Raw genomic sequence first — 26,382 nt, 5'->3', positions numbered from 1 at the left:
TCACAAGCAGTCAGGTGGAGGTGGACTTGGAATCAGAAATCTGAGAATTCAAAATGCATGTCTTCTCTCAAAGTGGCTATGGAGGTTTACCAGGGAAACACATGCTTTGTGGAGAGAGGTGATAGTAAACAAATACGATATGGATGGGAAATGGTGCTCCAACTTAGTGAACGACACCTATGGAGTTTCAGTATGGAGAACCATCAGGAATTTGTGGCCCAATCTAATCAGAAATATAGACTATAAAGTGGGATCTGGAACCAAGACTTCATTCTGGAAGGAGAATTGGATTGGAAATGAGTCACTGATGGTCTTGTTTTCAGACCTTCTCCTCCTGAGTATAAATCCGGAAGAGACAGTGGCTGATGTTTGGTCCCAACAGGGATGGAATATTGTGTTTAGAAGATTCCTTAATGATTGGGAGATTAGGAGAGTCGCTGCTTATTACAAATATTGTATGGGTTTACGGGGACAACAATGGAGGAAGACTCTATCAGATGGAGACATAGCAGCTATGGGGTGCTATCAGTTAACAGATTATATATCAAGGAAGTGAAAGAGTTGCAAGATCGTAAGATTGGTCCCTGGAACCAGATATGGAAAACCAAGGTGAAGTGTTTCTCCTGGCTGGTGGCAAGGAAACGTTGCTCCACTCAGGAAAGATTAAAGAACAGAGGCTTTCACATTGCTTCGTAGTGCTCTCTATGTAATGAAGCTGAGGAAACTAATAGACACTTATTCCTACATTGCAGAGTGACAACATTATTATGGAACTTATTTTTGGGCGTAACACAAACAGAGTGGACCATGCCAGAACACACAGCAGATTTACTCAGTTGCTGGATCAGAAGGGGGGGGGAGTATGATTCCATCATGCATATGGTGGCTAATACTTTTGAGAAGGTTAAATGGTTGTGTATGACAACCTTTTATTTTTGGTGTAAAGAAGAAAGAATAGATCAGAATGCACAAATTATAGATTTTATAGGAAATATGTAATCTAGTAGTTGTTTTGTCGTAGATTGAAATGATGTAAATCATTTTTTGGAGGTCTCCAGCATGTCCTTAATGCTGATGAATACAACCTTACCCTTATCAAAAAAAAATAAAAATAAAAAAAAAAATATATATATATATATCAAAGAGAATGAGTACTACTAATTTGGATCTAGTGGCGCCTAGCACTTCAGAATGATTCCAAGGGTTAATTTTCTGAAGGAAAAGATTGTTTAAAACCTGCATTTGTTGAAAGACGAGCTTCACTACAGGTGGCATTGGTTTGTTTGTCCGGGTTTTTTCTTGATAAGGTAAAATAAGACGGGGAGTTTATTTGGAACTCGGAACATGTTTTGACGTCTTGCAAAGTAATTTACAAAAAACGTGTTTGTTTTTTCAGTTGTTTATACAACAAGTTTTTTTTAGAAGAAACTAGCTTTTTGATGTGTTAGATGGTATGTCATCTACTTATAGTCTAAAGCATTCTAACCTCATCAGTTGTCTTTGAGGTTGTGTCGAAGCAAGACCCATCTCTACTCTTGGCTACATAATGTTGGGGCCCCATGTTATGTTGTCAACGCTCAAGTGTCCCACATACGTTGAAGAAATGACATGTTATCTCCTTATTGATCAAGGAAAATCCTCACCTCATGAGCAAACTTTTGGAGTTGCATTAGGCTCAAACTCAATTCTAGCATGAAGAGGTAATTTGAGGGTCTTTTTCAAAGAAATTCTTCATTCACTCACAAATCTTCCAAAAACTCAATCTAAGACATCCATGGGGAACTTTCCTCTATGAATGTGTTTATGGAAGAAAGAGAAATCATTATGCAGCTTTGGTAACTTCAGAGGAAACATAGAGTAGCTAAGGATCTTGCGCAAACAAAATGTTGGAAAAGCCTATGACCATTTGAACTAAAACAAGTTGGACGTTGTAATGCTGAAGATGGGATTCGGGGATGAGTGGATAAAGTTCTTCATGCCAATGGTCCAACCACACTGCATCCAATGCAAGTTCTGGAATAATTAAGTCTGACCTTCCCCCGCTATTTAGAGTTATTATGCTTATAAATTTCCCGTATTCATTATGTTTCTTGTACAAAAATGCTCTGCAACTCGTTCTGAAAATTTCCACCTCCTAATCTCCTTCTTTTGTTCCTTTGACGCCTCTTTCAGATAGAAGCAGATCCATTCCGTAGATTTTTTGCTCATAACTGATCTTCGCATCATCTTCCAACTCTTTTCAACCCATTCGTACCATTCAGACTTGCTCGTGGATCATCTGGTTATATCGAATGATCTGAAGCCTGCTTTGAAGTAAATTCTGTTCTCCTCCATCCTAAGAGCTAAATTGTATGCAATAATCACAGTGGGTGATTATTGTTGGCTTGAAAGAAGGAGGCTTAGATTCCGGTAGGTGTTACCGGAAAAATGAGCTTCTGCAGTCCTAGAAAGTAGGAGAGAGAAAGGACGTTGATAATCGTTCCTGGGAGCTTTTTTGGTGAAAATCCTGATGCTGACAATAACAATATAATACATCCAGCATTTACAAGAAGGCAGCATTCTTTGGGACATAGGGGCTAGGAGGAACGTTCAAAACTTGAATGTAGTTGAATTCAAAGGCGTGATTAAAATGCTTTACAAGCAAAGTACATCACATGCTTGTTAGGATTCATGGAGATGGGGCTGGAAGAGATGCATTGTTTTCAGAGAAGTCATATAATTATAAGCTCTTGGTGAGGGAAGAAATCGGGTTTTCCGCATTCATCTAATCAGTTTGGATTTCCAGAGAACCACTTTCATGTTATCTGGCCTGAAAATCACCAGAATATCATTTTGTGTCGCAATCTATTTGGAGCATATAAGTTGCAACTACTTGGAGGCATTTTTTGGGAAGTCAAGTAGGAAAAGGGAAAGCAGACCACATTACCATTTCCAAAAAAAAGGGAAAGCAGACCACATTACCATTTCCAAAAAAAAAGGGAAAGCAGACCACAATTCATAGTCGTTTAAGAACATGTACCGGGAAGCCGTACGTGAAAAAGTTGATGGTGAAAATTCGGAAAACTGTCCTCTTCAACAAAACATTAGTATGCCTCACACCAGATCTGCAATCACATTAGAATATATAAGTTTTGAGCAAAGACTTCACAAGATATATCCATCAAGAAATTCAAACAATGGAAACCTATAAAGGTAAACGAAACTCTCCCTTAATCATCAGCAAAGAAAAGGAAGGATTCACAACCAAAAGGAGGAAATGTAGTCAATGTTGTCAAAATATGATCTTTCAAAAGTTTCTAGGAAGGAAAATAAGATTTATGTTCCATTACTAGACATAGCAAGGATGGTCCGAGCCATGGAAGTAGCCACTAATCCTTGCATTAGGATAGACTGTCAACATCACACCCCTTGGGATGCGACCCTTCCCAGGACCCTGCAAACGCGGGATGCTTTGTGCACTGGACTGCTCACTAGCCATTGCAAGGATGCTACATGTATAAGGAATTTAAAAGGTTTGGTAAGACTATTGCTCATACTCGAGCAATTTTGACACTGACCTTGTTGCAACTCAAGAACTCTTTTATGTGCCATGTATATCATAAGATCATCTTGTACAAACTACAAAAATACTGTTTCCAAACACAAAAAAATGCATACGGAACTTTTAAGGTAACTGTGTATGCCAATTGGCGTAGAAAGCCACTGAAAATAAGATAAACAAGTGGATAGATCGATAGATATAAACACTGCAGCAGTCACCTGTATTCACGAACAAAAAAGGAATGCCTCGAGGGCAGAAGCCGCTCAGTCAAGTTTCCTTCTCTCATGGTCATAATGAGATACATTTCCTCCAAATCACCTTCAATGAAAGAGATCTGCATACGGTAAATAAAATCACGTTGTTATCCGCTCAAACTACCTGGACTGTTGAGCATAAACGAGAAAATGCATTTGTTTTAAAACAGCAAGAGAGATTACAATTAGTTTAAATAAATAGCATCACATGAGAATGGAAATCAAAAATCTATTCTAACGCAAACTTATCACAGCTGGATCATTCCAGAAGTTAGGCCAAATTAAAAATTCTTCCCTCTCAATCTTCCAAAAGAAACTAGCGCAGCGCCGAAGTCCTAAGACAGTTCCATGTAATAAGAGCACCTGGAATAGTAGTCCCTTAAGAATGTTCAGATGATCCACCAAAGGAAATAGGGGAAAGGCTTGAATAAAAAAGGAAAAAAACAATAAACTGGATATAGGATAGTAGGATACCGGAAGATGAAGGGAGAGAATGATACAGCATGGTGCCAGAAAATAAGCTCTTACTCTCTGCAGATTTATTCAACTTTGGCCTTACTGTCGAGTACCGTTTCAGAAATTAATTTACAAGGACTTAAGGGATTTTATAAGGCTCCAGATGTTTAGCAAAATTATGAAAAAAGTCCATATTTCCCTTGGACCTCATCAGAAAAGTTCTCAGTAAACTAGGAGGATGTTTAGACTAGAAAGGAGAGGAAGCAGGGAGAGTTAGAAAGCTTAGGTTATCACATAGCATGTTCAGAGCTGAGCCAACTGATTCAGTAGTCTCCATCTCTCCCTATATTTCAACAGAGACTCTTCTTCAAACATAGGTCTCTAGCTCCTACATAATTATATTTATATGACCCCCAGCACAAGAACAAGAATGCCCCTGGGACACACAAAGCTAAGCAAACATGTAAGAATCTGCATTTAAGCTTGCGAATAGATCTTACGATGACCAACTTGCCGAGAACAATATGAGGCATTAAGGTAGAGACTTAATGAGAATACCAATAAGAAATGGATCTTGGGCCTAACTCAACCCCAAAAGTTAGCTCATGAGGTGATGATTGTCCAAGTCATAGTAAAAAGACCACCCATCTGTTTAACTACCGATGTGGGACTCTTCAGAAATAGTACAAGCTGCTGATTAAGCTTCAGGTCTTTGTAATTGTTTGCAGATCAAATCTTAAGTTATGCTGAGACCTCATTAAATTCATAAAGTGACCCATCCCAAATAGTTCTTTTCCCTTTATAAGTATGTCCTCCCCAATAGTTTAAAATTTTCAATAAGATGGTAAACACCACCAAATATGGAACTAATATAGGCAAGATTCCTCAGCCTGAGTGTCACTGCCTTGGCCCATCGAAAAAAAAATTAAGTGCTTGGGCTAAGGAAAAGAATGTGATCTGCATATGATGGTATTTGTATTAAGGTAATGAAAGTGCCCCTCTCTCTAATGCTTTAGCTTTTAGATGATGTTGTCCACATATTTCAATAAATGGCAAGAATAGCACTCTATAAACTGTTTGTCAACTTTAATGAGCTTGGGAATGATACCTCAAAACACGAGGACTGAAACAGTAATTACTCCTAATAACCATTGCACAATGTCAAAGGCTAAACAAAATATACATAAGCTATTTGTTAAGAACTCCCACATCGGATAAGGGATGGGAATTTGATCTCCTTATATGGACTTGGACAATCCTCCCCTCATAAGCTAGCTTTTGGAATTGAGTTAAGCCCAAGATCCATCTTTACATGGTATCAAAGCCAGACCCATCCCGATTCTTTGTTTCCCGATGTTGGGCCCCCATATTATAGTATCCACGCTCCAGTTAACGAGGTCTAGGCGTGCAAGGGAGTGTTAAGAATTCCCAAATCAGAAAAGGGATGGGAATTTGGTTATATGGATTTCGACAATCCTCCCCTCATAAGCTAGCTTTTGGGGTTGAGTTAGGCCCAAGATCCATCTTTACACTATTGAACTTGAGGTTAGGCTTCGATAGCTACACCATATCTTCCTTTAGAATAAGTAAGAAAATGCAACCTCTCTAAGTAGCTGAGTTGTAGTCCTCAAAGAAGGGTTCTGCTACAGGAAACTAGTTGCTTCTAATTTGTGGAAGGTCTTCATGAGATTGGAGAAGGTAAAGGGAGAAGGCCTTTGTCAAGAAGGTCTTCATGAGATTGGAGAAGGTAAAGGGAGAGCGAGCTAAAACATAGATAGTGAAGGTTTATATAGAAATATACATCAAGTGTCATGTAACAGTTATGTAACTTGTAGTACTCTATGACAAATACTACACTTTGGGCCTTTTAACTCTTTCTTTCACCATAAAAAACACACACGTTCTTGACAGTTAAACCATAGCATCTTCGGTTCCTTGTTAACTATTACAACTCAGCAAAAGCCTCATTTCTCTCAAAAAGAATTGACATGCACCCTTTTTATTCGGTTATACAAGGAATAAAACACATCTAAGAGATGACAAACGATAAAGATTACAATAGATGTGGCTAAGGTCAGTCAAGCTCCTCCTCATATATATAGCAATAGGAATGCACACAAAAGGGAATTCAATGCTTCAATATCATAAGTAGATCCGAAGTCACAGGAAGTACAAAGAGAATATACAATCATGAAAGTAGCATTAACCAATTATATAAGTGACTTTTAGCATTGAAGATGTGAGTACCAAGTAATAGTATGCCAAAAGAGAAAGGCCAGAACAATTTTTTTGCCAATCAGAGTGCGCTGATATTTTGTAGAGACCAATATAATCAGATACTACGTAGAACATCTGAGGAAATGGAATACGGAGCTGATAAAAATAAAGCAGGCTTAGGTTGAAACCAGAATATAGCCAGAGTAGCTTCCACCCCCTACAAAATCATCAAAAGAAGAAAAATAAAACCCTTTAGGATTTAGAAGCAAAGGATAAAAGATGTTAATACATATGAATATAAAAGGAACATCAACACAATTACCTGAATAGACCTAAAAAGTTGCTTGTTAAAGACAAATCAACCAGGCCCACACAGCTACAAATGAAGAAGGGTAGAGAAAGCCAAGAAGGATAGCTAATTCCCACAATCAACTGAACAGCAGGCAGAAATAAGCAAGAACTCACTCTAAGACGGGCACCTTCCATGCAAACACAAGATAAATAAAGTCAACTTTTGAAGGAGAGCATATTTTTATCTTTCGGTAATTGCAAAATATTTGAAGCCCAACATACTGAAAAAACTATTAATCAAAGCAAACCCATTAGCAGTATTTAATACAAAAAAAAAGGGGAAAAGATTAAATTGCATTAAAAATTCCAGATAGGAAATCCTGTTTGAACCCCGAAAAAACAAAGTAAACAATCGGCTGACCACAAAATCCGCCACATTATTATGAAGAGATTCTGTATAAGTAACAAAATAAACAAGGATTATATCACTAACGAAATACACACACACACTATTTCACATACAATAAGAACCACCTTGAAATATATTTGTTCATTTGTTCAGAAAATGAGTAGCTAATAAAACTTAAGACAGGAAAAGGATCAGCTCCATCAGCTTTTTATTTGTTGCACAATTGTCTTCAAGATTCTTGCAGCGAGAAATCCTAATCCTTTTTGTGCATATTTTTTCTTTTATAAAGTAAATAATAATATTCATGATGGGGAAGCCCCATATAGAAGGTGTATACCAAAACATAGAGAACCTAAACCAAAATTTGGTTCTCCACAAAAGAAATCCAGTCTTCTATACAAAGAAGGACCTCTTGGGTATACCAGTTACCATTGTCAAAAAAAAGGGACCTCTGGGGTACACAACAAGGAAACTAGGAAAGACTACTTTGTGGCAATTCAACAAAATTGGTTTATCCCTTTGAGTCCCCTCCTATTTTCTCTTTTCTCATATGACCACATGATGTAAGTGGAGCAACCTCCCCAAGCCCTTTACTCCCCCCCCCCCCTACATGGCCAGCTATGCAATGCCTCCTTTACTGTGTACGGCATCACCCATTGTGTACTAAACAAACTAAGAACCACTGACTACAACCGTGTAGCCACTTCTTCTTTTTTTTGAGAAAGGTAACATTTTTTATTTTTTTATTTTTTTTTTTTTGATTTGCACCGGGTGTCCGAGTCTCTTTGAGCCCCGACTAATCCCGGGGGTGCACAGGCCCTCGGCAAGGAGTTTCCCGCAAGTGCACCACGGTTAATTCAGGTTTTACCCAGTCCGATGGCCCTCAGAAATTGTTTGCACCCACTGGGTTTCGAACTTGAGACCTTGAAAGGGAGCAAACCCCAAGGCTCAAGTCAATTGCCAGCAGGCCAACCCCTGAGGGTTAGGTAACATTTTTACAAATAGAGGAATACTCTAAAGATATTCCAGTATTAATTACAACCAGAAATCACAGTAGTATAGTCAGCCTCTTATGATCTCATAAGTAATCTAAAATGCTAGGAATATCCTCTTATGCTTGAGGATACTCATGAGTCATGATTACACCAAAAGTAGAAAAGAACCAGATAATTCATCTTCATTTTCTGTAGGGAGCAGCTCTTGTTTTCAAAACACCTTTGGCTCCCTGTGACCTGACTGGTTCCCATTCCTCTTCCAGCAAGCTAAAGTTTTCCTTAATGTTTATTGGCATAGACCAACTAATGCCCATTAGGTTGATGAAAATCTGCCACCGTTTCACAGTCTCTCTGCAGTGAAGAAACTAGGGGTATGCAAAAACCGAACGAGGTAAATGCCTTGTGGGCTGTGGCTATCTTTCGTTTGTATATCTTGTGGCATTTTAATCTTAACAAGATACCCAAGGGTTCTTTGATGTTGATGAACTCTTGTGAAAGTTCTCTTCTAATTGCTGGGCCATAAGAAGCATACACAGCTGAAAGAAACCAGGTGAATGCCTGATTAATGCCTTCAAACTTACAGGTTACAATTTGGTTGGTTGTTGTCACCAGCTCTCCTTTCCACACCCTCTTACCCCGCATTACTACAATACCACCACTTCTGCCTATATCATCCAAGTGAAACTCCCCCATCCATCTATTTTGCCATAATTTTTTGAATACATTCACCTCTGATCCTACCAATATTATCTCAACCAGAACATAAATATCAGCCCCCCCGATGTTGAAATAATCTCCTAACCATCCCTTTTTTTTCTTCCCCATTTACCCCTCTTACATTTCGAGAAAGGATTTTGACTTTCATTGGAGATTTATCTTTGTTATTCCCCCCTGCTTCTTGATTCCCCTTCTTTAAACTTAACATGGAATTCCAAATTTCTTATCTGCTTTGGGTTTGTGTTATTTGCTTTAATTGGTGTCGTCTCCACCTTCTTCCGACTCAATTCCCCCTCTTTTGATCGATTCTCAGAAAATAGATCAAAGGACACCTTATCACATCCTTCAAAAACAGCCCCAAAAAGTTGGCCAAGTTTAAGTACATTGGATTGTACCCAAAGTGAAGCTTTGTCTTCAATTTCTTGTTCCGAGAGACTGTTATTAATTTGAAGAGGAACAGGATCTTCAAACAATGCAACTTGCTCAAAAGAGCAGTTGCCCTGACGAAGTTCTCTCTTATTAGTTTCTATTGAATTAACCCTTGCATCCTTGGTATCATAAATAACCATAGGCATGTTGTTATCTTCATCCCCCAATACTTCCAACCCATCCAAAATGCCAGATCATCCTTTGAAAAATATTCTTCAAGTCTCACTCCAATCCCATCTCCATCTCTAATATGATCAAGCTCGAAAAGAAAATATTCCCTGTCGAGAAAAGGTTGTCAACAAAAGGTTCCTTCTCTAACTAAACGGGGTCTTTCTTAGGCAATTAGGCATCATGTGACCCACTACCTTTAATCCCGAATTAGTCCAACACTTCTAATACAAATCCTAGGCCCAAATTTTGAATTATCTCCCTCACATGTCCTTCTGTCAAACCCGAGTGTTTCTCTTCCCCCTTTTTATTACTACATAACTGCAAATCATTACCCAAAATGCTAGGCTCCACCTTCTTTGGGATAAAAGTCTGCAAAGACTTTTATTGTGATAACTCTGTCGATTTGTAAATATCTAAGTTTGATTAGATATGATTTTGTAGGATTTAAATTGATCCACAGAATCATATCTGATATGCTATTGAATAGGTTAGGATATTAGAATCATTGCTTGATTCTCAAATCACCTAAAATCAAGGGATCTGATTGCTAGCTAGTTCATTTCTCTATACTATAAATTTGTATCTCTATGGATAAATAAAATTGTACAATTTTGGTACCACAACTTACATGATATCATAGCATTGTCTAGGCAACATCACCCAGCGGCATCAATAGAAGCCGAGAATCTATTAACAAAATTCTGATAGACAACAATGAAGCCATGGTGCGGTTTTTGCAAAAAATGCAGACACACTCATAAGACTTGCTGGAATATCCATAGGAAATCGCCTAGTTGGAACAAAAAAATGGCAGATAACCATGGCTAGGCCTTTCAGTGTACCAGTAAAGAACCAGGGATACGATCTTCTTTAGAAAGGCGACCTTTCACTAAGGAACAAGTAGAGCTATTGCACAAATTTCTCCAAGTTCTCCAACCTCAACTCCAAACCAGTAAATTTGATCCTTTTACTCACACTTGTTCTTTTTCCCAAGCAGGTAATGTACCATATATTTTTGTTAGTACAGATTCAACTGGTATAAGTCCTTGGATCATAGATTCAGGGGCTTGTGATCATATGACATGGAATTCCCATTTTTTCTCAACTTACACTCCTTTAGCCGGAAATAAAAAGGTTAAAGTTGCTGATGGTTCCTTCTTAGCAATTGCTGGAAAAGGGACAGTGAAACTAACCCCTCTTTTGACCCTTTTTGATGACCTTCGTGTTCCAATTGTCTCATAATCTTTTGTCCATCATCATAGACTCAAAACCTTAATTGTCGTGCTATCTTTGACTCTATTTCATTCGTATTTCAGGACAAAGCCTCAGGAGGATTATTGGCAATATTAGAGAGTCTGAAGGTCTCTATTTTCTTGAAAGCGGGGACAATTCAATAAATTTTAGTTCAGCTTGTTTGAACTCTGTTCAAGTTGATAATAAAGTCATGTTATGGCACTATAGACTTGGTCATCCTAGTTTTCAATATTTGAAACTCTTGTTACCTTAGTTGTTTATGAATAAAAGTACATCCTCTTTCCAGTGTGAATGTTGTGAAATGGCTTAACACACACGTTCATCTTTTTTCTTCCCAAAAAAATCATGCCACAAAACCCTTTAAGTTAATCCATAGCAATGTTGGGGACCTTCTAGGGTAGCAACTGTAAATGGAAAAAGGTGATTTGTGAGTTTCATAGATGATCACACAAGACTAACTTGGGTGTACCTTTTGAAAGATGTTAGAATAGAAATAAGTATTTCCTACTTAGAATAGGAATAGGAATAAGAATAGGAATCCTAGTTGGAAAAGGATTCCAATGTAGTGTCTATAAATAGGGTCTCAATGTAACAATTTAGATACACAATTCAATAATATTTTTCTCATATATTTCTCACATGGTATCAGAGCATTGGTGAGAACAAACAAATCACCGTATGTCTATGTCAATTTTCGGTGACTGTTGGGTCTGATTTTGTTATTCTTTTTTCTTTCTGAGGGTGTTGTGCGAAAAACAACACCACCACGAGACTCGGAAAACTCCCACGACCAAACCCCAGCTAGAACCACCGAAAAACAACACCCCACACGCTCTCACACGCCTATCGGAGGTGGTAGTTTCTGGCGAGATCTGGCTCACGCGCCGGTGCATGAGGGATTTTCTGATCATATTTTTTGAGAAATTTTTTGACAGTTGGGGTTGTCCAGCCATTTCGACCAGGCCCATACTGTTTTTGACCAGATCCGATCGCCGAAATTAGAGTTTCGGCTATTTACAGGCTGTTTCCGACGACTTTTGATTCGAGATTTGAATTTTCCGACAATCAGATCTCAATAATCAAGTTTTTTTTTGGTTGTTTCCAAGACAAATTTAGCATAATGTCTTTTGGGTGTGATCATTTTGGTTCTAAAAATATGGGGATTGGAAGTTCTAGCCCTATAATTACTTTAGAACTTTTGTTGGGAAGTTCAAACTATTTATCTTGGGCTTCCTCGGTTGAGTTGTTGTGCAAGGGTCAAGGTGTCCAAGATCACTTAACGAACAAGACTTATGTGGTAGATGTAAAGGCATAGACTAGTGAGAAAGATGCAAAAGCCAAAGCACAATGGGAGAAAGTAGATGCTCAATTATGTAGTCTCCTATGACGTTCTATTGATTCCACATTGATGCCCTTGTTTCGCCCATTCCAGACGTGTTATACAGTTTGGGAAAAGGCTCTTGCTTTATACACTAATGACATATCTTGATTCTATGATGTGATATCTCGATTGACCAACTTAAAGAAACAAGAATCCGATATGTCTACTTACTTGGGACAGGTACAGGCAGTCATGAAGGAATTCGACACGTTGATGCCAGTTACTACAAATGTGGAAAAACAACAAGAACACAGACAAACATCGTTTCTAGTTCTTACTCTTGCTGGACTTCCTCTTGATCATGATTCTGTGCGTGATCAGCCCTACAGTTTCCAATCGATGAATTATTCTCTCGTCTCCTTCGTCTTGCGGCACCTCCCAATCACAAAGTAGTTTTATCACCCAATGTTGACTCCTCTATTCTCGCATCTCAAACCTTTGAAAAGCGTACATATCAGTCTATGGAGAATCAGCGAGGGGGAGGGCGTTTTGGGAAACCTCGATCCAAGTGTAGTCATTGTCATAAGCCTGGACACACTCGTGACATATGTTATATTTTGCATGGTCCACCACCCAGTTATGATCCTATTGTTCTAAAGGAATATAATGAGTTCCTTCGAAATCACGCAAGTAAACAGACATCTCCACCAGTAGCATATGGTGCTCAACCTAATCAACCATCCAATAATGCTCATATTGCTCAGACAGAATATGATGAGTTCCTTCAGTATCGTGCAAATAAGCAAACGTCTCCACAAGTAATTTCGGTTGCACAACCTGATGTGTCTGTTGCGGGTAATTATTTTGCTTGTGTGTCGCAATCTAGTACTCTTGGAACATGGGTCATGGACTCTGGGGCTTCTGATCATATCTCTGGTAATAAATCACTTTTATCCGATATTGTTTATTCACAATCTCTTCCAGCTATTACTTTAGCCAATGGGATCCAAACAAAACCAAAAGGGGTTGGAAAAGCCAAACCCCTATCTTCTATCACCCTAGACTCTGTTCTTTATGTCCCTGGTTATCCTTTTAATCTAGCATCTGTTAGTTGTTTGACGAAAGCCCTACATTGTAGCATAACTTTTTTCGATGGTTTTTTTCTCAGGCAGGACCGCAGTACGGGACAGATGTTTGGAACAGGACATGAATCACAAGGACTTTACTATCTTACCTCTTCAAATTCCTTAGCAGCATGCTCTGTTACAGATTCCTCAGATCTAATTCACAAACGTTTGGGACATCCGAGTCTATCCAAACTGCAAAAGATGGTGCCTAGTTTATCTAGTTTATCCACATTAGATTGTGAGTCGTGTCAACTTGGGAAACACACTCGTGCTACGTTTTCTCGTAGTACTGAGTCTATTTTTTCATTAGTTCATTCTGATATTTGGGGTCCTAGTAGAGTAAGTTCCACCTTAGGATTTCGTTATTTTGTTAGTTTCATTGATGATTATTCAAGATGTACTTGGGTTTTCTTAATGAAAGATCGTTCTGAGTTATTTTCTATTTTCAAAAGTTTCTTTGCTGAAATACAAAATCAGTTTGGTGTTTCTATTCGTACTTTTCGTAGTGATAATGCCTTAGAATACTTATCCTCCCAATTTCAGGAGTTTATGACTCACCAAGGCATTATTCACCAGACTACTTGTCCATACACCCCTCAACAAATGGTGTAGCTGAATGAAAAAATCGGCATCTTATTGAGACCGCTCGTACTCTTCTCCTTGAATCCAATGTTCCGCTGCATTTTTAGGGAGATGCAGTTCTTACGTCTTGTTATTTGATAAATAGAATGCCCTCTTCTTCTATTCAGAATCAGGTTCCACATTCCATAATGTTTCCTCAGTCACATCTCTATCCTATCCCCCCTATGGTCTTTGGGAACACATGTTTTATTCATAACTTAGCCCCAGGAAAAGATAAATTAGCTCTTCGTGCCCTCAAATATGTCTTTCTTGGTTACTCTCGAGTCCAAAAAGGGTATCGTTGTTATTCACATGATCTTCATCGATACCTTATGTCCGCTGATGTTACATTTTTTGAGTCTCAGCCTTACTATACATCTTCTATCATCCTGATGTATCTATGGTCTTACGCATACCTCAGGTTTTACCTATGCCAACCTTTGAGGAATCTACGGTTACTTCTACATCTCCAGTTGTAGTGCCACCACTACTAACTTATCATCGTCGTCCACGTCCAACCCTAGTCCCAAATGATTCATGTCATGCGCCGGACCCTGCTCCTACTGCGGACTTGCCTCCTCCTAGCCAACCGCTTGCACTTCAAAACGGTATACAATCCACTCGAAATACTAACCCACATTATACCTTCTTAAGTTATCATCACCCATTATGCCTTTGTGTCGTCTTTGTCCTCTATTTCCATTCCTAAGACTACAGGTGAAGCACTTTCTCATTCTGGATGGAGGCAGGCTATGGTTAATGAGATGTCTGCTTTACATAAGAGTGGTACTTGGGAGCTTGTCTCCCTTCCTACAGGTAAATCTATTGTTGGTTGTCGTTGGGTTTATGCAGTCAAAATTGGTCCAGACGGTCAGGTTGATCGACTTAAGGCTCGCCTTGTTGCCAAAGGGTATACTCAGATATTTGGGGTAGATTATAGTGACACTTTCGCTCCTGTTGCTAAAATAGCATTTGTTCATCTTTTTCTATCTATGGCTGCCATTCGTCATTGGCCTCTTCATCAGTTGGACATTAAGAATGTTTTTCTGCATGGTGATCTTGAGGAAGAAGTCTATATGGAGCAACCACCTGGTTTTGTTGCTCAGGGGGAGTCTAGTAGCCTTGTATGTCGATTGCGTAGGTCACTCTATGGTCTGAAACAGTCTCCTCGAGCTTGATTTGGGAAGTTCAGCACAGCAATTCAAGAGTTTGGCATGACTCGTAGTGGAGTTGATCACTCTGTGTTTTATCGACATTCTGCACCAAGTCGATGTATCTATTTGGTTGTTTACGTTGATGATATTGTTATCACCGGTAATGATCAAGATGGTATCACCGATTTGAAGCAACATCTCTTTAAGCACTTCCAAACTAAAGATCTTGGCAGATTGAAGTATTTTCTAGGTATTGAGGTTGCTTAGTCTAGATCAGGTATTGTTATTTCTCAACGCAAGTATGCCTTAGACATTCTTGAGGAGACAGGAATGATGGGATGTAGACCTATTGACACTCCTATGGATCCGAATGTTAAGCTCCTTCCAGGACAGGGGGAGCCACTTAGTAATCCTGAAAGGTATAGACGGCTTGTTGGAAAGTTGAATTATCTCACAGTGACTAAACCTGACATCTCTTTTCCTTCTCTTTTCCTGTGAGTGGTGTAAGTCAGTTTATGACTTCCCCTTGTGATGGCCATTGGGAAGCAGTTGTTCGTATTCTGCGATATATAAAGTCAGCTCCCGGTAAAGGACTACTCTTTGAGGATCAAGGCCATGAGCATATCATTGGATATACAAACGCTGATTGGGCAGAATCACCCTCTGACAGACGTTCGACATCCGGATATTGTATTTTAGTAGGAGGTAATTTGGTGTCGTGGAAGAGTAAGAAACAGAATGTGGTTGCTCGATCTAGTGCAGAATCAGAATATCGAGCAATGGCGACAGCAACTTGTGAGCTAGTTTGGATCAAACAGTTGTTGGGAGAACTAAATTTTGGCAAAATTGATCAGATGGAACTTGTGTGTGATAATCAAGCGGCTCTTCATATCGCATCAAATCTAGTGTTTCATGAAAGGACTAAGCACATTGAGATTGACTGTCACTTTGTCAGAGAAAAGATACTCTCGGGAGATATTGTTACGAAATTTGTGAAGTCAAATGATCAGCTTGCAGATATCTTCACCAAGTCCCTCACATGTCCTCGTATTAATTACATCTGTAACAAGCTAGGTACATATGATTTGTATGCACCAGCTTGAGGGGAAGTGTTAGAATAGAAATAAGTATTTCCTACTTAGAACAGGAATAGGAATAGGAATAAGAATAGGAATCCTAGTTGGAAAAGGATTCCAATGTAGTGTCTATAAATAGGGTCTCAATGTAACAATTTAGATACACAATTCAATAATATTTTTCTCATATATTTCTCACAAAAGACAAAAGTGAAGTAAAACATATGTTTGAGGCTTTTTACGTTATGGTCGAGACACAATTTCATGAGAAGATTCAAATATTTTTGAGTGATAATGGGAGAGAGTATTTTAATGACCATCTAGGCAATTTTTTCACTTCCAAGGCAATAGTGCACCAAAGTTCATGTCCTAATACACCCCAGCAAAATGGAGTAGCTGAGAGAAAAAACAGGCATCTTATGGAGGTAACTAGAGCCTTAATATTCACAAGTGGAGTCCCTAAATTTCTTTGGGGAGCAGCTCTTTTGACATCCACCTATCTTATTAATAGGATGTCTTCCCGTGTTTTAGGTTTTAAAACCCCTTTCAGTATGTTCAAGACATACTTCCCTAGTTCTAGATTGACCACTGATCTACCTTTGAGAGTCTTTGGGTGTAGTGTATTTGTTCATGTTCATGATCATAAGAGTAAACTTGATCCACGTGCTAAAAATTGTGTTTTTGTCTGGGAGAAAAGTCAAAAAAAAAAAAAATTTAACATTCCCTTGTTGGATTATTTACTTGCTCAAGTAAATGAATTATTACAAAAGAAGGAGCCAGAAATTGTGTGACTTGTTTCAGCTCTCTCCACACTACTTGTGAGTTGTGTCCTCAAAAACTTATTAAGGAATGTAAATCTGAATCCTTTCTATTTAATGGCAAGATTTCAATTTTTTTGAGAGGCATTGACAGAGAGTACATCTCTTGTCAGTCGGGACTAATGGAGGTGGGAGTGGGAAAAGATGGATTATTTTAAATGAAGTTATAATATCATAAGTTCTTGTTAAGGAATGAATCGAGTTTTACACACTTACAGATTGAATTCCCAGGGCAACAAGAAAGGTATGCATTTAGATTGGTTGGTAGGTAGGAGAGCTATTTTTAAAAACAGGGTAGAAGAGCATTCAGTTGAAAATGAAAGTCACACTCTACTACTGTATCCAATGGAAAATCACTTGTGGTGTGAGGTTTGAGATGATTTGAGATGCCAGGGATAATGCCTGGCACAATGAGGAGGTGTTCTCCAGTTGAAAATTCAGATGGAGGAAGAGTCGCAAACCTTGGGGTGTTGCCCCACTAGCACTCATGTGGGTCCTGTGGAAAGAAAGAAATGGGATAGACAATAATTGTATGCATTTAAGGATTAGCCTCTTGTTCCTAGTTTCTTTTGGTACACCATGAGGTTCTAGTGTATACACAAAATCTGGTGTCATTCGTAAGGCATCATATTATGTTGTAGATTATCACTTCGGTATACAGGTCATCTAAGGAAGATTTCCATTATTAATAAATAAAATTACCTTATCAAAAGAATTATACATATTCAACTTTCAAGTTACTAATGCATGCAGAAAAGTTTGCTATTTTTTTGTTCAACTTGTGAAAAGATCATTAGCATTCAATCAGGTGGACTTATAGTTGACTTGAACTAACCAATATGTTCCAGAACCGATAAGAAATGCTCCCAGCGGGGATCTTGCAGCTGACCCAAGCGAAATCTGTTGCCATTGATTTCAAATAAAGCAACACCAGCAGCTAATAGTTGCAGAACCAAGAGATAAATAACTAAGGGGGACCTCCATGACTTCAGTCTGCAAAAGCATATATGACAATGTACTTTAAATGCCCCTACCCAAAATATTACAAGAATTTCACAAAGGAAGAACGAGTAAATAACACTAGAGCAGAAATAGAAGGATGGATAGAAGACAAGATGAAATCTCACTTCATCAATCCAATAAGTTTCATCCACCATGCATCAGCTAACTCCCATTCCGGACCCAAAATAGCCCACACAATAAGAAAAACCACTTCCAGAAGAATAGCAAGAACTGAAAATAGAAAAACAAACCACAACAGAACTCTCCCTTTGAAATGGAATCCTACAAAAATTAAAAGCATATGTGAGTTATATAAGATATGCATAAAACGGGGAGAGAGTGGGGGCACAGGAAGAGCGAAAGAGAGAAAGAGCATTTCATATCTTTAGTGTTTTTTTGATGTACTAGTTCTGAAAACATGTGTTGCACGTTTATTCCAAAATATTTCATGTAAATTTTGTATTGCAAATGACATATTTTATCCTCTTCAAATCTATAGGTATTTACTAAAAAAAAATCCATCATTTTTGCGATAGAAAGTACATATATCTTCCTAATAAAAAGAATACATCCTTATTATAAAATTGACTAAAAGTGCATAAAGTAAAAATAACTAACTATTGTACGAAATTCAAATGAGGACACTAAAATACCACATACTAGGGGCTAATGTATACAAAGCAACAAACTATTGTAAATTCTCAATAATAATAACGACAAAACAATAGAAAGTTGTACAATAACATCAAACAAGAATCATAAACACTAAACAAAACAAATAAAAAGGGATATGAGAAGAGAGCATTGAGATTTTGTCCTTTTTTTTTCCAACTGTTTTAAGTGTGTATAATATTATGTCAAATGTCACTATTTATAGGATAGGATTGAGGAACACAGAGTTGTCATCAATATGAATTAATCCCTTTGAGATCATGGATGAGTATGAGAGGTGTATTAAAAATCATGATAAATATAATTAGTGGGAGTTACATATATTCACATAATGGAGAGTTAGTGGTAATAAATTTATGTAACATACTTCACATTAATACAAATATATATATATATATATATATATATATACATATAAAAGAATATAATATTGGTTTGTATGGTTTTTTTCTTTTTGTGAAGGGCAAACATAACCATTCATATTTTCAATTGGAAGATGAACAAAATAAAAAATTCATGAATTTACTCCAACATGAAATTAATACAAAGAATACATATTCAAGAGACTTTATGGTGGTTGATTCATGTACTAATATGATGATTTATAATTTTATATTTAATTTTATAAATAATTTATTACATTTAAATTTAATGTAGGGGTAAACAGTAATCTAACTTTTGCCTAAAATTCTTCCCACTTTTAGTATGATATGATATGATGATTCAAATAACAAATGCACATGGAAATACTTGGTTTGCTTGTTAGACACTTCTGTACCATGATCTAATTGGTCCAACCTTCAAAGGGGGTCATGCTTGTACAGAAAGTGAAACATAAAGACTAATCTAGATTTTGTCAAAATACGCTGAACAACAACCCAAAGAAATAGAGATAGCCTGAAGACAGGAAATTCATCTTTGAAATACATCCTTGATCAAAGCTAAAAATAGGAAAGTGAATCTACCAAAAGCATCTTTACCTCTTTTTGGTGCCGTGAATCGCAAAAGAAGAGAAGACACCAAATTGACAAGAGAAATCAAACTCCAGTTCAGTAAACCAGCTGCATGAAAACGGAAAAAATAAGGTAAGTTCAGGCATAAAAAAAAAAACTTCTGTTCGGGTAGCTATAGAAAAATGCCCACGAAAGGGACCTGTGTTAAATCACAATTACAAATATTGAGAGTTTTCTAATCTGTACATTGGACTTTTCTCTATATTGTGTCAGATTTATCATTATGGAATTGAAGACAATAATGAAGTAATTTTATAACAGAGAAAATATCTTTATAGGGGAATAGTAGAGAGTCACAATTGGGAGGACCAGTACTCCTCAACTAAGTTTGTGTGTCGGGGTCCGATACTGGTGTGGAGGTCAAATACTTCACGATCTAATTTTAAGATCCGAAGGTATGGATCCAAGTATGGATATGGGTATGGGAATTCAGCTAAAAATAATTCAAATTAAAAATAGAGTTCTAAAAATATGCCTTAATTATGGTTGACTATTTAGAAGAAAGGAATGCACAAATTGTTGAGAGCAACTTTGAATCGGTAATTATTATTAATTACATATGCATCTACTTACTTATTTTTTTGGTGTAACAAGTAGCACGGCTATTGCAAATGATATAAAGGTAATGGTAGACTTCTTGAGTTCATCGCACATTCAACCGTGAGTCCTGTAAATCTGGTATGGATCTCACACCCACACCCATGTCGACCGTGAGTCTTGTAAATCCGGTATGGATCTCACACCCACACCCATGTCGACAGCGGCACCGAAAATAAAGAGTCCATGCAACTTAGGTCCTCAACTAATAGAATAATCAGTGAAGAAGCTTGATTCTTGCATAGTTGGTTTGTAAGTCTTTTCTTGTATAGTTGATTCTTTTTAAGAGAGATTATGACTCACTCAGAGGGAATTCTAGGTCCATGGAAACAAATGTGGAAGTGCAACACCCCAACCAAGGTGAAATGCTTCACCTGGTTGGTCTCCAAAAGGGCATGTCTCACTCAGGAAAAACTCAAGAGAAGAGGCTTCCAGATTGTCTCCAGATGTTTTTGTCATGAGAAGGAGGAAACTAACAACCACTTATTCCTACACTGTAGGATTACTGTTCAGGTGTGGCATATGGTTCTCAGCATTTCTCAAGAGCCCTAGGTGATGCCAAAACATATTGTTGTTGGATGAGGAGGGGGGGAGCGAGACCCAAAAAAAATAGTGGTCTATAGTACTCACTTGTGTCTGGTGGGCAATTTGGAGAGAAAGAAACCTCAGGTGACATGAGAATATTACTAACACTATTCAGAAGGTTAAAGAAAATTGCATTAACATGTTGTATTTTTGGTGTAAAGAAAATTGTATAGAAGAAGTAGAACAATTGGTAGATTTCTTAGGATCTATGTAATTATGGAAATAGCTTGTAACTTTTTGGAGGTAGTCAGCATACCCTAATGCTGAAGAATACAACTTTACCTTTATCAAAAAAGAAAGGTCTTTTTTGAGAAGCTTCAGGTTAGGGAAGAGGAAAGGTTTCCATATGTCTCCATCTGGATACACACGGTGCCGAGTAAGGTGTGCTTTTTCACGTGGTTAGCTACTAGAGGGGTGATTTTGATGGCGGGAGAACCTTAGAAATGAAAGGTTGTCTACATGAGTTGGTGTTTCCTTTGTAAGGAGGTGATTGAGGAAGTGGACCATATTTTGTCACATTGCAAATTAGTCACGAGTTTATGGGACGGTATCTTTAGATGGTTTGGTATTTCTTGGGTCATGCCAAGATCCGAGAAGAAGTTGATGTTCAGCTGGAAGAGTGGAACTAGAATAAAAAGGCATAACGCTTGGAATGTTACTCCTCTTGCGTTAATGTGAGTCATTTGAAGAGAGAAAAATATGAGACCTTTTGAGGGGGTGGAGATGGGCTTTGCTCAATTTAGGAGTATTCTCTGATCCCTTATTTTCTTTTGGTGCACCCATGTAGTTCCTGCTTGTGTAGAGGATTGGGTGTCTTCTAGAGAGAACCATATTTTGTAGGTTTCTCCTCTTTTTGGTATACCACTTGTAGACAGGCAAGTTGTCCTTGTTTTTATCAATGAAATCTTTTACTTGATTAAAAGAAAATGGGTCTCACCCAACTTTTGTCAAAGACATTATTTTGCTTATTAATGAAAAACAGAAACAGAAAACAACCCACAGGCCCAAGACTGTGTTTGAACTATATTTAGGATACCTCTCTTTTCAAACCATTTCTCATATTTAATCATAGTAGACAATTCCCTTGCCCAATCTCTCTTACTTCTTATCTTGATCCTTGGTGGTGAAAATCAGATGTGCAACTTCTCCTTGTATTCACAAGCTTTAATATCATTATATCTTATGACCTTGCTCCTATCCAAACTTCCTTACATTTTTACTAAATCACGAATACACAGCCACTAATTTGACATAACTTTAATGCCAAAGGAAAAATAGAATAGAAAATGTCAAGCATAGAATGAGATACTACAACAGCAACAATTATGTCCCAATTCCAAAGTAGTTTGGAGTCAGAGCATGAATCCTCACTATTCATTTCACTCCATTTGGACCAATTTCGTTCCAATATTCAATAATTTGGGATTCTCTACCACTAAGAGAGCTCTACATTTTATATTTGACAACACATATTTAAAAGTCAAAAAACTTTCCTTAGCAGATAGTAACCATGGATCCAATGTTACCATCACGAATCATAATCCCAACTAGCTGCTTTCATTTATATGGATCTATTTTTCCATCGATTCTGTTATCATTTTTTACTAAGCCTACATCGATTATAAGAGATTGAGATCTTTTGAGACAATATCCTAATTTAGGTCTACCTTGTTTAACAGCTTCAAAAATCATTGCCACTAACCTACAAACTGGTGCAAAGACAAAGAAAATAGACAAATGCAATCTTTCCACAATAACCATATGACTTACCAATAGAAATCAACACCACCTACAGAAAATAAATAAGTAAAGAACCTTAAACTTCCAAATTCTTTTTCTTCTTTTCCCAAATCAAGGTTAGCCTGAGAAGAATTCTCGATTGAAGCCCAAGATCTCTTAAGGTATCAACCACAAATTTTTAGACAACGACAACCATTTTTCTTGGGTACAGGTAAAACAAACCAGTACTACTACAAGAGTTATCCCCTAAATTCTTGGGTACAGGTAAAACAAACCAGTACTGCTACAAGTTATCCCCAGAATTATTAATCTAGAAAAGGAACAAACACCTCAAGAGAATCACAAGACACTGCTATGTGGATAAGAAAGAAATATTCCCTAGTCCCTGGAAAAATTCCACGCGTGAGGCAGCATCATTTCTGGCAATTTTTAATGGAGAAGTGCATGTAAACGAATCTATGGCCACAACAACAGATAGAAAACAAAATTCTTCTCTTACAAAATTTTGGGCACAACATTCTGCATACGATAGGTATCACCGAGACAGAAAGAGAAACAAAAAACGTTAAGAAATAGGTTTTCTCTTCTTTCTTTCTTTTTTTTAAAAAAAACTGGTAACTTTCTTTCTTTTTGATAAGTAGTGATATTTTATAAATGGTATAACAGCAGTAAGACAGTGCATAATGTTACAAACTATGTAAAGCCCCAAATCTATCTAACATGGAATGTACATCATTTACGAAACAGATTTTCTCATTATGCAATTCATTTTCTAAATTATGCACTAAAACATACCAAATGTAAGAGGGCATTCTGAAAACTAGGATGTGCACTTTATCCATCATTTTTTTTCTTTTGTGCAGTTTAGTCTTTCAAAAGATTGAGATTTTTGCTCCAAATCTCAATCTTTTGGAAGAGACTGAAATTGCAAATGATAGATTAAAGTTTGCATCCAACTTGTTTTTGGTAGCTACGCAAAGTCCAAGTTATACTCCCTCCGTCCCTATTTAGTTGTCCACTTTAGAAATGGCACACAGATTAAGGCAACAATGATTAGCACAGTAAATTACAATTTTACCCTTATAGTACAATTTACAATTCCAAAATAAATTAACTCAAGATAGCTAATCAATGTTGGGAAGTTCATAAGTTTATTTACTTTATTTATGACTACTTTATTTAAATAAGGGTATAATAGAAAAAAAATTGTTGTCCTTTCTTTATTTGTCAAAATGGACAACTAAATAGGGATAACTAAAAGAGGAAATATGGACAACTAAATAGGGACGGAGGGAGTATCAAACAAACTCTAGAAATACCCAAAATAGAAAGGTTTATTATTCTTTACTCAAGTTCTAAAGAACTATTTGAGGCTCCCCATGGTTTACTAAACGAGAAAGGGGATATTTTTTATTCATGCAGGGTATCATGGAAAAAAAGTGTGCGAGACTGATGGTAAACTCAGACTCGGATAGGATACATAGTTGCACCGAACACCCATATGCATAGGAATACATATACGCATATAAAATTAAGTGAAGGCCTATATTTGCAATTCTTTTAGCTATTCCAGATATTTACAAGACAGTGAGGCACCACCACTGAGAAAGGCATCAGGCAGTCACTGTACTTGCACCATATCACAATAGAAGTCTACAACCTCTGAAGATCAAAATACCAATAGATACTTATTCCATATTGGTTGAAACCATAGAATATCTATGAATAGAAACTACCAATGTGTCTATACTTTATACACTGCACAGAAGTCCTACTTATAGGCTCTTAAGAATTGAGTAGGCTAAAAATTTCCAGAGTATTGAATATATTATATATGTACCGAACATTGGTTAACTCCTACATGATTTAAAGCACCTGAGGGTATATAAATGTTCATGATGAGGCACTTACTATGATAGTTTGCTAGGTATGTGGTCCATGGTTCATAGAACTAGCTTGTGGATAAACAAAGTGCCACTCATAAATATTTTTAACACATCAAAATTCATGAATTAACTATAGTAGCCTCAATTTCTTATGGAGTTCCAAGACAAGGTTCCAAATGATCTTGCTAAGTTCTTAGAGTAGTAGAACTTAAGAACTGCTTACTCTTTTTTTGGCAACCTAAGAACTGCTTACTCTCTACAAGGGCTATGCTTGTGATACATCAAGTGTGATCAATGCCGTTCAAAAAGAAACACATCTAATGTGATCAATGTGCCCAATAATTCAGAACTTGAGGCCTTAAAATTCAGGATTTAGGAGAATTATAATGCTCTAGGGTGACCAATTGAGTAGGATCTTATGAAAGATCCTAACTTTTTTATTACTAAGGAGAGCGTCTGTAAATCTTATTCATCACTTTTTGAGCAATACATGTGTTAACATGTTCAAGATTCAATAGCTTCTTTTCTAAGAAAGCGAGCTGTGGGGCAACAGACGGTTGCTCCTTTGGTGGTCTATAAGCAACGGGTTTGAGACATGGGAATAGCCTCTTTGAAGAAAGCACAGGTAAGGCTACTTACAGTATACCCCCATTCTTCTCCTACCCCTGCCCAAGTAAACCCTTTAGTAACTTCTTACTGCAAAAGTTACACATTATCTTGAAAGTTCTACACAGTATGCTCTAATACTGCTCAAGTAATTTAAACTTCCAAACCACAAACAGACAGACTGGTAAACTTAAAATTTCACAAGCCTAAGGGTAACTGTACTTCAGATACTGTTAAATATTTCTGGGTGGTAGATCACAGTCTTCCAAAGTCAGCATCTTCCAACTAATAATTGAGATAACTCATCTGGAAAACACTATATTAATATTACCTCAAGACTATGAAGTATGAAACAGTGTTGGGTCAACGTAATATGAGTAACACAACACTAAGGTACTTTGCCAAGAATCTTAAACAAATACTTAGTAAAGAGGATAAAGTTCAAATCTTTACCTGATAAGAGCAGAAATGGCAGCACAAAACCATAAAGAAAACTTCCCATTATCAGCTCTTTTTTCTCAATTCATCCACATTAGAAATTTCAGAACCCCAAATCACCAAAAACTCAATCTTGCTGAAGAACTAAAGCCTCGGATCAATGATTAACAAAATTGATTAGAGCAGAACCCCATCAAGAAATTGGTCAATTGGGGTTCTCTTATCAATAAATTATACTATATGAGAGAAAATGGAATTGTAGATTTATGTATAGAGTCCCATTGGATCGCTTTCAAACTACGAAACTGACCAATGGGGTTCTTCCACTTTGAGACGCGAGACAGTTCGAGGCTGGGTTGAAGACAAAGGGTATGGTATATCTGTAAGCCTTCACGTGAAAAATGAAAACTTGTGAGATTTGCTTTAATAATTATTTTTAAAAAAGAACTTCGAAATAATAATTTCAGATTACAATTTTATTAATACTAGGTAAATTACGATTAAACTATTTTATTAAGCTTAAATATGATCTTTTGATAATATTCATATTTTTTATACATACACTATATTGTCAAGAACATTTTATGTTAAGGCAAAGTGTTCCTCCGAATCTTAAATGCTATATTTTTTAATTTTGTTTTTGTTATAGAAAAATTAGGAGTCATAGAGAGATTTTAACTATAAAAAAGAAGTCTAAGAAAATCTCCATAGAAATAATTGGTTAGAAGTAATGAAATTTGCTAAATTTCAAAAAGTCATAAAGAACAACATTTAAGGAAGAGACCAAAAAGCCTCGAACAACAACACTCCCAAGTAAAATAGAACATCACGTCCATATAAGAACATAATTAACTAAACTTTCCGTTCCTTTCTTATGAACCTCCATCAATATGTTTTTATTAAAGTATGACGTATCATGTATATGTTAAAAATGACCTTAAAATTGTTAGTATCTTAAATGTGTTTCCCTTATTGTCTCAGAGTAGTCATTA

At 37.1% G+C, this 26,382-nt stretch overlaps 1 protein-coding gene across 1 annotated transcript in view; it reads right to left on the bottom strand.

The window, feature by feature from the left end:
• Positions 1–25,589, bottom strand: part of LOC125808320 (piezo-type mechanosensitive ion channel homolog) — a 42,675-nt gene extending 17,086 nt beyond the window's left edge. Inside the window, exons 1-8 of the mRNA XM_049488044.1 lie at positions 25,406–25,589; positions 19,506–19,586; positions 17,979–18,135; positions 17,687–17,844; positions 6,791–6,947; positions 6,499–6,685; positions 3,760–3,875; positions 3,020–3,104 (exon numbers count right to left, since the gene is read on the bottom strand). Coding sequence (XP_049344001.1) covers positions 3,020–3,104; positions 3,760–3,875; positions 6,499–6,685; positions 6,791–6,947; positions 17,687–17,844; positions 17,979–18,135; positions 19,506–19,586; positions 25,406–25,454 — 990 coding nt within the window. The 5' untranslated portion in view covers positions 25,455–25,589. The remainder of the gene's footprint in view (positions 1–3,019; positions 3,105–3,759; positions 3,876–6,498; positions 6,686–6,790; positions 6,948–17,686; positions 17,845–17,978; positions 18,136–19,505; positions 19,587–25,405) is intronic.
• Between the last annotated feature and the right edge of the window lie 793 nt (positions 25,590–26,382).

The sequence above is a fragment of the Solanum verrucosum genome, unplaced genomic scaffold, assembly GCF_900185275.1.
Source record: "Solanum verrucosum unplaced genomic scaffold, falcon-dt-bn FXZP01000234.1, whole genome shotgun sequence".
NCBI classification, from domain to species: Eukaryota; Viridiplantae; Streptophyta; class Magnoliopsida; order Solanales; family Solanaceae; genus Solanum; species Solanum verrucosum.
Note: the sequence above shows the minus strand (reverse complement) of the source record. Positions and strands in the feature narration are given on the sequence as shown.